Here is a 14,101-nt window from a genome sequence, read left to right on the forward strand (position 1 = left end):
AAAGTCTCAAACATACTATGAGACCCTAGATCCTGCGAGTCTAGGGCTAATGAAAACTTGTGTTACAGACGGAATAGTCAAAGAGACAAACCTAGTATGAGAATATGTAAAGAAGCTAGACTTGTTCTAAATTAATTACGAGTGGTGCTACATTAGAGGCTTAATCATTTTGGAGTCTGGATTTTTTTTTTTTTTAGCAAGGACTGGCCTTTTACAATATCGACCACAAATTAGCCAAGATCTACGCATGAGGGCCACACCATGAATAACTCACTACTGTACAGAAATCGGTCAATGTGTTTTTTGCACAGAAATACGACATACAGGTTTACCAGGTTTTAAATACAATGCCCAAAACTACTACCACCCGCCCCCCCAAAGAGATCTCAGTAAAAATTTCAAAATTGGGTTCAAACTGTGTAAGCTTGATCTTTGAAATTACTAGGTGCTGCTTCATAGAAGAACATTAACATATTACTCCATTGAGTAATCTGTTCATTCGCGGCATTGCAAGTAAATAAAACATTAGCCCGACTAACATGATTCCCACCAATGCATTAGACAGTCAACTGCTTTAAACCACCCCTAAAGTAAAACGTTTCACAAAAAAACAAACAAAAAAAAAACTCAGATCAAAGTCAACCTATTAATAAATACAAATGAAAAATATGAGTCAGTGCTCTTACAATTTTTAGCAGGGGCCAGATACACTTATCAGTAATTCGTTTTATTTAATATTTTTTTGTGGTTCATACTTAGGTGCATCATTTTATGAACATTTTAATGAACAAAGTTGAAGCTGAACTCTGCAGCGATCACTGCCAAACATAGGACAACTGTTTGAATGATTCATTAGAGTGTTTTTATTTGTCAAAATTATGTTTTAAGCGCAATATTCCATTACTGGCTTGATGCTTTTCTTTTTTTAAGTGTGGACGGGATGATTAATGAAACTAACAACCGTTCTGTTAAAGGCTGCCCATTAGCCTTTCGAGCCGAGTATTCCCTCTTGCTAGGTTTTTCTGACACTCACCATTAAATTAGCTCTTCTGAGATTTGGAAGTCATTCCCAAGAAAGTGGTGCCAAGCACAATAAAGACAACAGCATTTTTCAGGCAACACTGAAGCTAGATAGCAAAATGTGTAACAAAGCTTCAAGAGTTAAATGAGGATAAAAGAGCTAAATTAAATTTCTTAGACTAACTTGCCCTTGAGCAAGAGGGCATCAAGACCTTTTAAGTGCACCCAAAATAAACAGATATATTTACTATAGATCAAAGCACTCATGATGAAAGCCAACTAACAAAACAGCACCATTGGGATATGATGTTTACTTTCCGACGAGGACAACATCAAGAAAAGCACCTGCTCCACTCTCTTTTTCCCTAAGTCTAAATACACACGGGGGCTCCTTTCAACTGAATGCAATAGCTTGCAGTTTTGTAATTTATAGAAAATATGCTATGTTGAAAGAATAAAAGGTCTGAAAATGCCAATTTTAAATTAGATTCAATTCATATTCATCGAAATTTTTAATACTTCTCGAAATAGAACATTAAATAACTGGTTTCACGAAGTAAAGCTAAAGGACGCACAACACCATGGTGCCTGGGAACAAACTAAACCATAATCTTGAACTTGTCTGCAAATATTTTACGTGCAGATTGGCTATTTATGAATGGAGAAAAGCTAAGACAATTTGGTCACATTGTTTTTTTGATTGGAAGTGATGGAAAGACTACGGAAAATAAAATGCGTCCTATTAAATTCGGGATTTTGAGGACAAAAGTGACGTTTGCTCATCGGCACTATAACTAAAGCATACACATTCATCTTCCATTCCATTCTCTTAACCCACAAGAACACACGGAAGCAGATGATCACTAAATTTCTACTTAATGTAATATGTCTGGTCAGATGTGAAGAAAATGTTTTCAATGTTGTAAAACAGCACACAGACACTGCTTCTAAATGCAGGAACACGTGTCAATGTGAAAAAATACTCTGCAATACTTTAAAGTAATGCTGGCCCTTATGCTTTAGTTTTCTTTGGATACAAACTTACAATTAAGATCCGTATACTTGCTCTCCAAGGCTTGCACGTATGATTCATATTGTTTCCACCTACAAATTTAAATAAAATGTTACAATTTATTAAACATGTTTAGCAAGGGAAAAAGACGCAATGTACATTTAGAATTACGTCACAAAGCGTTTAAAGAAAACAAAAATGTATCCCATTGCCACCGGGAGAATCAAAACATGTTTGATACATTTATCAGAATGCATACAATTCATATAGTTAATAAAAAAGCAAAAATGGGTCTACTGTAAAAACTGTAACAGACATGATCATAACAGTTCAGGCATACCCAAGAGGCATAATACCTCAGGGTTAATTCTTCACAGAATGTACAAATTCAACCTTTCTACCAAAGAGGCTTCAGTGGTTGCATATTTTACCCCATGCCATTAGCCCCCTTAAACAGAGGTAGCAAGAGTACAAAGCAGAATTTATTTAAAACTTACATCAGCAGTATTTGCAGCGAAGGAGCAATATTAAACTACCTCAATTACCCTTCTGTTATTGTTGTTTAAAGACGTTAGGAAAAACATCCCCCACGACAACATGTGGGGAAAAAAGAAGAAGAAGAAAGTTTTTTCCCCTAACATACAAAGATGAGGACCGTAAAGCTACGCAGGCACATTTCATTGTTTTCTTCGAGAATGGCCAAGCTGCCTTTTTAGGATTAGAAAGTTATTAATTGGCTATTTTCAGTCAGTTACATACCATGTACACAACTCTGCTCCGTACAAATGGACCCCTCCCCCACCCCTCACCCCCCAAAAAGTCTTGGTGTTCTATATATTTAGTGCTGTAGAGACAATATAGTCCTCCAGTTTTTCTGTTGAAGGACCCCAATTTGCGCACACAAGCAGCTGGCGCAATCAGTAACTTGAGTTTGGTTTTCCCAAATCTCTTGCAGAGAACGAGATTCCCAAGTAATTTAATGCTTTGACCTGCCGCAGTTTCTCCCTTCCAAAGCTCAGTCGTTCTGCATTCTTACACATCTCTAGATATTGTAGTTTTGCGATTTCTAAGCACTACGGTGGATAGTGCTAATGATAACACAATGTAATGGATTCCCATCAATCGATTTCAGAAGGAAGAAAGGTGCAGTTCCAATGGCAAGTTTCAAACATTTAATCTGCAGATCATATTAATGTAAGCAGTGACACCTTTATACGTCAAGCCAGCTAGTAGGTATACCTTTCTCATGATACACCTAACATCACAAAACTTAACACAACCTGACCCCTCTCTAGAAAATCTGGGTGAGATCCACTTTTATATCTACAAAGCTGAAGTGAAGTTACTAGAGTATAATTTTTCAGGTTTCAATATACATAATGGAGTTCCATGGAGATTCAGCCATCCACGTCTAGCCTGCACACAAACTACTTCTCCAAGAAGGCAACTTCCTCTTCCACGTGGGCCACTGCTTACAGATCAGATGTCCCAAGGTTTACTATACACATACCTCCTGGCCTCTCCAATTCTTTCTAGACTTGTTTCAAGGAATATTATAGCACATTTTCTTCACTTCAATCCGAAATGTTACCATCAACAATTAGTCACCAGGAGAGAGTTTCTCTTCAACCCAATTTCATACTTCAAACATTTTGCAGCCTGGTATCAATTATTTTTCTGTTCGCTTTACCAAACAAAATTCACTGTCTTTCAACCCTGGTCATTACACTAAAGTCGATCTTAGCAATCAATGGTAGTACACTGCATCTCATTTAAAAATTCTATTAAGATAGCAGGTGTAGGAAGTTGGCTCTGTATGCACTATTTCAAAGTAAGGAATAGTATGCACAGAGTCCAAGGGTTCCCCTTAGAGGTAAGATAGTGGCAAAAAGAGATAATACTAATGCTCTATTTTGTGGTAGTGTGGTCGAGCAGTAGGATTATCAAAGGAGTAGTGTTAAGCATTTGTTGTACATACACACAGGCAATAAATGAGGAACACACACTCAGAGACAAATCCAGCCAATAGGTTTTGTTATAGAAAATGAAAATGTCACTTACCCAGTGTACATCTGTTCGTGGCATCAGTCGCAGTAGATTCGCATGTTCTGCAATAGCTCGCCATCTGGTGTTGGGCTGGAGTGTTACAAGTTGTTTTTCTTCGAAGAAGTCTTTCGAGTCACGGGACCGAGTGACTCCTCCTTTTGTCTCCATTGCGCATGGGCGTCAACTCCATCTTCGATTGTTTTTCCCCCGCAGAGGGTGAGGTAGGAGTTGAATTGTAGTAATAGTGCCCATGCAATGGAGTGACTAGGTATGCACCTATTTAAGGTTGAGATGATACATATATAAATAATTGAAGGTAACTTCCAAACTGCTACAGGCTCCCGGGGAGGCGGGTGGGCACATGCGAATCTACTGCGACTGATGCCACGAACAGATGTACACTGGGTAAGTGACATTTTCAGTTCGATGGCATCTGTCGCTGTAGATACGCATGTTCTGCATAGACTAGTAAGCAGTTATTTCCCCAAAAGCGGTGGATCAGCCTGTAGGAGTGGAAGTAGTCTGAAATAATGTTCTTAATACAGCTTGACCTACTGTGGCTTGTTGTGCGGATAACACGTCTACACAGTAGTGCTTGGTGAATGTGTGAGGCGTAGACCATGTGGCTGCCTTACATATTTCTTGCATTGGGATGTTTCCTAGAAAGGCCATGGTAGCACCTTTCTTTCTGGTTGAGTGTGCCCTTGGTGTAATGGGCAGCTGTCGTTTAGCTTTAAGGTAGCAGATTTGGATGCATTTAACTATCCATCTGGCTATACCTTGTTTTGAAATTGGGTTTCCTGCGTGAGGTTTTTGAAATGCAATAAAGAGTTGTTTAGTCTTTGATGTTTTTTGTTCTGTCAATGTAATACATTAATGCTCTTTTGACATCTAATGTATGTAGTGCCCTTTCAGCTACGGTATCTGGCTGTGGAAAGAACACTGGAAGTTCCACTGTTTGATTTAGATGGAACGGTGAAATAACCTTTGGCAAAAATGTAGGATTGGTCCTTAGGACGACTTTATTTTTGTGTAGTTGTATAAAAGGTTCCTGTATAGTAAATGCCTGAATCTCGCTTACTCTTCTTAGGGAAGTAATGGCGATGAGAAATGCCACCTTCCAGGTTAGGAACTGTATTTCGCAGGAGTGCATGGGTTCAAAAGGTGGACCCATAAGTCTAGTTAGGACAACATTTAGGTTCCATGAAGGAACAGGTAGTGTTCTTGGTGGTATAATTCTCCTAAGGCCCTCCATGAATGCTTTAATGACTGGTATTTTATATAGGGAAGTTGAATAGGTAGTTTGCAGGTATGCAGATATTGCTGCAAGGTGAATCTTAATGGAAGAGAAAGCTAGGTTAGATTTTTGTAAGTGAAGCAAGTAACCCACTACATGTTCTGGAGTTGTGTGTAATGGTTGTATTTGATTAATATGGCAGTAGCAAACAAACCTCTTCCATTTACTTGCATAGCAGTGCCTGGTGGATGGCCTTCTTGCTTGTTTTATGACTTCCATACATTCTTGGGTAAGTTGTAAGTGCCCGAATTCTAGGATTTCAGGAGCCAGATTGCTAGATTCAGCGATGCTGGATCTGGGTGTCTGATCTTTTGGTTGTGCTGTGTCAACAGATCTGGCCTGTTGGGCAATTTGATGCAGGGTACCACTGATAGGTCTAGCAGCGTTGTGTACCAGGGTTGCCTTGCCCAAGTTGGTGCTATCAATATGAGTTTGAGTTTGCTTTGACTGAGTTTGTTTACCAGGTAAGGAAGGAGAGGGAGAGGAGGAAAAGCGTAAGCAAATATCCCTGACCAGTTCATCCATAGGGCATTGCCTTGGGATTGTTTGTGTGGGTATCTGGATGCGAAGTTTTGGCATTTTGCGTTCTCCCTTGTCGCAAACAAGTCTATCTGAGGTGTTCCCCAGAGTTTGAAATAAGTGTTCAGAATTTGGGGGTGAATTTCCCATTCGTGGACCTGTTGGTGATCTCGAGAGAGATTGTCTGCGAGTTGATTTTGTATCCCTGGTATAAACTGTGCAATTAGGCGAATTTGGTTGTGAATTGCCCAATGCCAAATTTTTTGTGCTAGCAGGCTTAACTGCGTGGAGTGCGTCCCCCCCTGCTTGTTTAGATAATACATTGTTGTCATGTTGTCTGTTTTGACGAGAATGTATTTGTGAACTATTATTGGTTGGAAAGCTTTTAGTGCTTGAAAAACTGCTAGAAGTTCTAGGTGATTGATATGCAGTTTTGTTTGATGTACGTTCCATTGTCCTTGTATGCTGTGTTGACCGAGGTGTGCTCCCCACCCTGTCATGGAAGCATCTGTTGTTATTACGTATTGTGGCACTGGGTCTTGGAAAGGCCGCCCCTTGTTTAAATTTATGTTGTTCCACCACAGAAGCGAGAGGTAAGTTTGGCGGTCTATTAACACCAGATCTAGAAGGTGACCCTGTGCTTGAGACCACTGTGATGCTAGGCATTGTTGTAAGGGCCTCATGTGCAGTCTTGCGTTTGGGACAATGGCTATGCATGATGACATCATGCCTAGGAGTTGTAATACCATCTTTGCTTGTATCTTTTGTGTTGGATACATGCGTTGTATGATGGTGTTGAAATTTTGAATTCTTTGTGGACTTGGAGTGGCTACTCCTTTTGATGTGTCTATTATGGCTCCCAGGTATTGTTGTACCCTGCGTGGCAGAATTTTGGATTTTGTGAAATTGACGGTGAACCCTAGTTTGAAGAGGGTTTGTATGATATGATTTGTGTGATTTGAGCACTCTATTAACGAATGGGCCTTGATTAGCCAGTCGTCTAGATATGGGAACACATGTATCTGCTGCCTTCTTATGTGTGCTGCGACTACCGCTAGACATTTGGTAAAGACTCTTGGTGCGGTTGTTAATCCGAAAGGCAGTACCTTGAATTGGTAATGTATTCCTTTGAATACAAACCTTAGGTATTTCCTGTGCGATGGGTGTATTGGTATATGGAAATAAGCATCCTTGAGGTCTAAAGTTGCCATGTAGTCGTGCAGTTTTAGCAATGGCAATACTTCTTGTAGTGTGACCATGTGGAAGTGGTCTGATTTGATGAAAGTGTTCACTACTCTGAGGTCTAGGATTGGTCTCAGTGTTTTGTCCTTCTTTGGTATCAGAAAGTACAGTGAGTAAACTCCTGTGTTTATTTGTGTGTTTGGCACTAATTCGATTGCATTCTTTTGCAATAGTGCCTGCACTTCTATCTCCAGGAGATTGGAATGGTGTGTTGTTAAATTTTGTGCTTTTGGTGGTATGTTTGGAGGGAATTGTAGAAATTCTATGCAATAACCATGTTGGATAATCGCTAGAACCCAAGTGTCTGTAGTGATTTCCTCCCATGCTTTGTAATAATGACCTATTCTTCCCCCCACTGGTGTTGTGTGGAGGGGGTGAGTGACCTGTGAGTCACTGTTTAGTAGTAGGGGCTTTGGGGCTTTGAAATCTTCCTCTATTTCTAGGGAATTGCCCTCCTCTATATTGTCCCCGAAAACCTCCTCTATACTGTCCCTGGTAACTGGACGGTGTGGCTTGTGAGGTGCTGGCTTGTGTGCTTTGACCTCGAAACCCCCCTCGAAAGGGCGTTTTACGGAATGTGCTGTAATTCCCTCTGCTCTGCGGGGAGTAGAGTGCGCCCATGGCTTTGGCAGTGTCCGTATCTTTTTTGAGTTTCTCAATCGCTGTGTCCACTTCTGGACCGAACAGTTCTTTTTCATTAAAAGGCATATTGAGAACTGCTTGTTGAATCTCTGGTTTAAATCCAGACGTTCGGAGCCATGCATGCCTTCTGATAGTTACAGATGTATTAATTGTCCGTGCAGCTGTATCTGCAGCGTCCATGGAGGAGCGGATCTGGTTGTTGGAAATGGTCTGTCCTTCCTCGACCACTTGCTTTGCCCTATTTTGTAAGTCCTTGGGCAGATGTTCAATGAGATGTTGCATCTCGTCCCAGTGGGCTCTGTCATAGCGCGCAAGTAGTGCCTGGGAGTTCGCGATGCGCCACTGGTTTGCAGCTTGTGCTGCGACTCTCTTACCAGCTGCATCAAACTTGCGGCTTTCTTTATCTGGGGGTGGTGCATCTCCAGATGTGTGGGAGTTGGCCCTTTTCCTAGCTGCTCCTACAACAACAGAGTCTGGTGGCAGCTGTGTAGTGATGAAAACCGGGTCCGTAGGAGGCGGCTTATACTTTTTTTCCACCCTTGGTGTGATTGCCCTACTCTTGACCGGCTCCTTAAATATGTCTTTTGCGTGCCGGAGCATACCAGGGAGCATAGGCAGGCTTTGGTATGAGCTGTGGGTGGAGGAGAGTGTGTTGAATAAGAAATCATCCTCGACCTGTTCTGAGTGGAGGCTTACGTGGTGAAATTGTGCTGCTCTAGCCACCACCTGAGAGTACGCGGTGCTGTCTTCTGGTGGAGATGGCTTTGTAGGGTATGCCTCCGGGCTGTTATCTGACACTGGGGCATCGTATAGGTCCCATGCGTCCTGATCTTGGTCACCCTGGCTCATGGTGGTGTGAGCTGGGGAGTGTGATGGAGTTTGTGCTGGTGAAACGTCAATCACGGGCGGAGGAGAGGGTGGTGGTGTAACTCTTTTCACCACTTTTGGTTGTGGTGTTTGTTCCGTCTGGAACTCCAACCTCCTCTTTCTCCTAATGGGGGGAAGGGTGCTTATTTTTCCTGTCCCCTGCTGAATGAAGATACGCTTTTGCGTATGGTCCACATCAGTTGCTTGTAGCTCTTCCTCAAACCTATGCTTCTGCATTTGGGAGGTTAGCGAGTGCTCTTCTGTATAAGAGCCTGAAGCTGGGTCGCTTGCAGTTTGTTTCGGCATGGAAACTTTGTCTGCGTGTTTTTTCGGCTCCGAGGTGACTTTTTTCTTTTTCGGGGCCGAAACCTCTCGGCGTCGATCTGTTTCGGTGCCGCTGTCTCGGCGTCGAGCCGTGTCCACACCGGCATCTCGGTGTCGAGGCTTGTCTCCAGCACTTTCTCGGTCCCGAGAAGGCTGCGTGCCGGTGTCTCGACCGGAGTCGGACGATCTCGGCACTGTTTGGGCCTTTTTCGGTGCCGACGGTCGGTCACCGAATTTATGGGTTGAGCCATGGCCTGGTGGCAGTGGCGTCCCCTGGGCCTTGTAAATGTTTCTCTGTGTGGTTTTCGACGTCTTACTCACGGTTTGTGTATCGTCGAATCCTTCGGAGTCTGAGTCTTGGATCGAGAAGGTACCTTCCTCTTCCTGTTCCTCGAACTCCCGTTGGGCTGTCGGTGCGGACGCCATCTGAAGTCTTCTGGCTCGACGGTCTCGGAGTGTTTTTCGGGACCGGAACGCACGACAGGCCTCGCAGGTGTCTTCGCTGTGCTCAGGTGACAGGCACAGGTTGCAGACCAAGTGTTGGTCTGTGTAGGGGTATTTATTGTGGCATTTGGGGCAGAAACGAAACGGGGTCCGTTCCATCGGCGTTCTTCAGCACGCGGTCGGGCCGACCAGGCCCCGACGGAGGATCGAAAAACTACCCCGAAGGGCACCGGAGCTCTTCGATCTTCGATGCGGTGTTGAATGTAAGTACGCCGATCCCGAACGCAACAATACCGACGAAAATCTTCCGAAATTAGCTAATTTTCCGTTCCGAAACTCGGAGCGACAGGAACACGTCCGAACCCGATGGCGGAAAAAAAAACAATCGAAGATGGAGTCGACGCCCATGCGCAATGGAGACAAAAGGAGGAGTCACTCGGTCCCGTGACTCGAAAGACTTCTTCGAAGAAAAACAACTTGTAACACTCCAGCCCAACACCAGATGGCGAGCTATTGCAGAACATGCTTATCTACAGCGACAGATGCCATCGAACATATCTTTTCTTAGTTTATTTTAAGAACCACAGGTTCAAATTCTACATGTAATATCTCATTTGAAAGGTATTGCAGGTAAGTACTTCAGGAACTTTGAATCATTACATTAGCATGTATACTTTTTACATAAAACACAATAAGCTGTTTTAAAAGTGGACACAGTGCAATTTTCACAGTTCCTGGGGGAGGTAAGTTTTTGTTAGTTTTCACAGGTAAGTAAGTCACTTACAGGTTTCAGTTTTTGGTCCAAGGTAGCCCACCGTTGTGGGTTCAGAGCAACCCCAAAGTTACCACACCAGCAGCTCAGGGCCGGTCAGGTGCAGAGGTCAAAGAGGTGCCCAAACCGCATAGGCTTCAATGGAGAGAAGGGGGTGCCCCGGTTCCGGTCTGCCAGCAGGTAAGTACCCGCGTCTTCGGAGGGCAGACCAGGGGGGTTTTGTAGGGCACCGGGGGGGACACAAGTTCACACAAAAAGTACACCCTCAGCGGCACTGGGGCGGCCGGGTGCAGTGTAGAAACAAGCGTCGGGTTTTCAATGTAAATCAATGAGAGATCAAGGGATCTCTTCAGCGGTGCAGGCAGGCAAGGGGGGGGCTCCTCGGGGTAGCCACCACCTGGGCAAGGGAGAGGGCCTCCTGGGGGTCACTCCTGCACAGGAGTTCCGTTCCTTTAGGTGCTGGGGGCTGCGGGTGCAGGGTCTTTTCCAGCCGTCGGGAAATGGAGTTCAGGCAGTCGCGGTCAGGGGGAGCCTCGGGATTCCCTCTGCAGGCATCGCTGTGGGGGCTCAGGGGGGACAACTTTGGTTACTCACGGTCTCGGAGTCGCCGGAGGCTCCTCCCTGAGGTGTTTGTTCTCCACCAGTCGAGTCGGGGTCGCCGGGTGCAGTGTTGCAAGTCTCACGCTTCTTGCGGGGAGTTGCAGGGGTCTTTAAGTCTGCTCCTTGAAACAAAGTTGCAGGTCTTTTGGAGCAGTGCCGCTGTCCTCCGGCGTTTCTTGTCTTTCTTGAAGCAGGGCAGTCCTCAGAGGATTCAGAGGTCGCTGGTCCCTTGGAAAGCGTCGCTGGAGCAGGGTTCTTTGGAAGGCAGGAGACAGGCCGGTAAGTCTGGGGCCAAAGCAGTTGGCGTCTTCTGTTCTTCCTCTGCAGGGGTTTTTCAGCTCAGCAGTCTTCTTCGTAAGTTGCAGGAATCTAAATTCTTAGGTTCAGGAAGCCCTTAAATACTAAATTTAAGGGCGTGTTTAGGTCTGGGGGGTTAGTAGCCAATGGCTACTAGCCCTGAGGGTGGGTACACCCTCTTTGTGCCTCCTCCCAAGGGGAGGGGGTCACATCCCTAATCCTATTGGGGAATCCTCCATCTGCAAGATGGAGGATTTCTAAAAGTTAGAGTCACTTCAGCTCAGGACACCTTAGGGGCTGGGCTGTCCTGACTGGCCAGTGACTCCTCCTTGTTATTCTCATTATTTCCTCTGGCCTTGCCGCCAAAAGTGGGGGCCGTGGCCGGAGGGGGCGGGCAACTCCACTAGCTGGAGTGTCCTACGGTGCTGGCACAAAGGGGTGAGCCTTTGAGGCTCACCGCCAGGTGTGACAGCTCCTGCCTGGGGGAGGGGTTAGCATCTCCACCCAGTGCAGGCTTTGTTACTGGCCTCAGAGTGACAAAGGCACTCTCCCCATGGGGCCAGCAACATGTCTCGGTTGTGGCAGGCTGCTGGAACTAGTCAGCCTACACAGATAGTCGGTTAAGGTTTCAGGGGACACCTCTAAGGTGCCCTCTGGGGTGTATTTTACAATAAAATGTACACTGGCATCAGTGTGCATTTATTGTGCTGAGAAGTTTGATACCAAACTTCCCAGTTTTCAGTTTAGCCATTATGGTGCTGTGGAGTCCGTGTTTGACAGACTCCCAGACCATATACTCTTATGGCTACCCTGCACTTACAATGTCTAAGGTTTGGCTTAGACACTGTAGGGGCACAGTACTCATGCACTGGTGCCCTCACCTATGGTATAGTGCACCCTGCCTTAGCGCTGTAAGGCCTACTAGAGGGGTGACTTATCTATACTGCATAGGCAGTGTGAGGTTGGCATGGCACCCTGAGGGGAGTGCCATGTCGACGTACTCGTTTTGTTCTCACCAGCACACACAAGCTGGTAAGCAGTGTGTCTGTGCTGAGTGAGGGGTCCCCAGGGTGGCATAAGATATGCTGCAGCCCTTAGAGACCTTCCCTGGCATCAGGGCCCTTGGTACCAGGGGTACCAGTTACAAGGGACTTACCTGGATGCCAGGGTGTGCCAATTGTGGAATAAAAAGTACAGGTTAGGGAAAGAACACTGGTGCTGGGGCCTGGTTAGCAGGCCTCAGCACACTTTCAATTCAAAACATAGCATCAGCATAGGCAAAAAGTCAGGGGGTAACCATGCCAAGGAGTCATTTCCTTACAGCAGGTAAATGCACATGTGTGTGCAAAACAGAGTACGTATTAAAATGCGGGAGGCCAAGTGGTGGCATAGAAACATGCCCATGCTCCCAATATAGATCTTGCCTGGCTGGAGGTTTAGTGCAACAAATGGACGTCGCAGACCCAAATTCACATCAGTCTCACGAGTCGTGCGAGTGGACACAGGATTGATACAAATGCATTCTTAAATATTCTGTATTTGTTAACTGATGGGGCACTCCAAAGGATATACAAGGTCTGCAGATATTTTAATTTTTCTTTATCTTGTATCTATGTATGGATCCCCTAAGAGCGGAAAAGGTGGTATACATACATGGAGATAATTAACATACTTGTCTTTTAAATTTGGCCATTTTTGTCAAAACAGCACACTGTATTCTCTCTTAAAATGTCCTTTAGTGGAAAGTCTCCATCTCTGCGTTAAGTCCTTAAATGAAACTTTCTATCTACCAAAGAGAGGTTACAACCCAGTTTGCTTCATTTCTTTCTCTGGAGGTACAAGCCAACATTTTCGGTCAATCAAGAGAATATACTTGGTAAACTCGAGGTACACTCATATTGCGGGACATCTCCACAATATCACCCTTAAAGGCCAACCTTCACATGATATGCTGCACACACTTTTCCACGTCACTGTGTTAGACGTAATTGTTGGAAAGGATGTCATGTGACAGCTGACTTTGGAATACAAGGGTACTGCGACAAATTTGTCATCCTGGTCAGCCATGACAAAGACCAGGTTGCATCAGGTTAACATCCTGCTTCATTCTTCCACATCCAAAATCTAGAAGTATCGAGTATAAAGATATTTTTTGTTAAAGACATTTTCAACAGCCACTTGCAGAGCTGAGAATTGGAAATCAGGTAAAGGCATGAGAATCTGTACAGATGCAATTGACATGTCAGTATCACTAACAGTTTATCTAGGAAGTACTCAAACGCCTGGCAAATGTCTACATACTGAAAAGGTTTATCCACAAGACACTGATGAACCCTCCAACCAACTGGAATATTATGAGGGAATGCTAATTTTCACTAATCAATACAGATGCCAAAATCCTCACAAAATTCCTGGCAAATCGACTCCAGCCACCACTCCCCACATTGGTCCTACTGGACCAGCCCGGGTTCATCCTCTCCCACTCCACTACAAAGAATCTACGTACATTTTTTGCCGTGCTACACCATCTCGACCCCTCACTTCTGGCAGCAGCGGTTCTCCCCGACACCACAAAGGCATACAACTTTGTGGTTCTTCACTGTATGGGCATGTAATGGGCGTTTCTACAGCAGATCCATCTACTATATACCGACCTGATGGCATGGGTCTGCATCAATGGCAACCCAGAGACACTTCGAATCTACAGGGGGACATGTCAAGGGTGTCCACTGCCACCATTTGTATTTGCCCTGGTGCTTGAACCCCTAGCCTGTGTGATAAGACATTGACAAACTCACCTCACCCTACAGTGTTGTCAGCATCCATTGACAATATCTGTAGGAAGTTGGCTCTGTATTCACTATTTCAAAGTAAGAAATAGCATGCACAGAGTCCAAGGGTTCCCCTTAGAGGTAAGATAGTGGCAAAAAGAGAACTCCAGTGCTCTATTTTGTGGTAGTGTTAAGCATTTGTTGTACACACACAGGCAATAAATGAGGAACACACACTCAAAGACAAT

At 44.6% G+C, this 14,101-nt stretch overlaps 1 protein-coding gene across 1 annotated transcript in view; it reads right to left on the minus strand.

Annotated features, from left to right (window-relative positions):
- WTAP (WT1 associated protein) overlaps positions 1–14,101 on the minus strand; it is a 263,014-nt gene that overhangs the window by 183,779 nt on the left and 65,134 nt on the right. The window contains exon 4 of the mRNA XM_069235141.1: positions 2,066–2,124. Coding sequence (XP_069091242.1) covers positions 2,066–2,124 — 59 coding nt within the window. The remainder of the gene's footprint in view (positions 1–2,065; positions 2,125–14,101) is intronic.

The sequence above is a fragment of the Pleurodeles waltl genome, chromosome 5 (genome assembly GCF_031143425.1).
Source record: "Pleurodeles waltl isolate 20211129_DDA chromosome 5, aPleWal1.hap1.20221129, whole genome shotgun sequence".
Lineage (NCBI taxonomy): Eukaryota > Metazoa > Chordata > Amphibia > Caudata > Salamandridae > Pleurodeles > Pleurodeles waltl.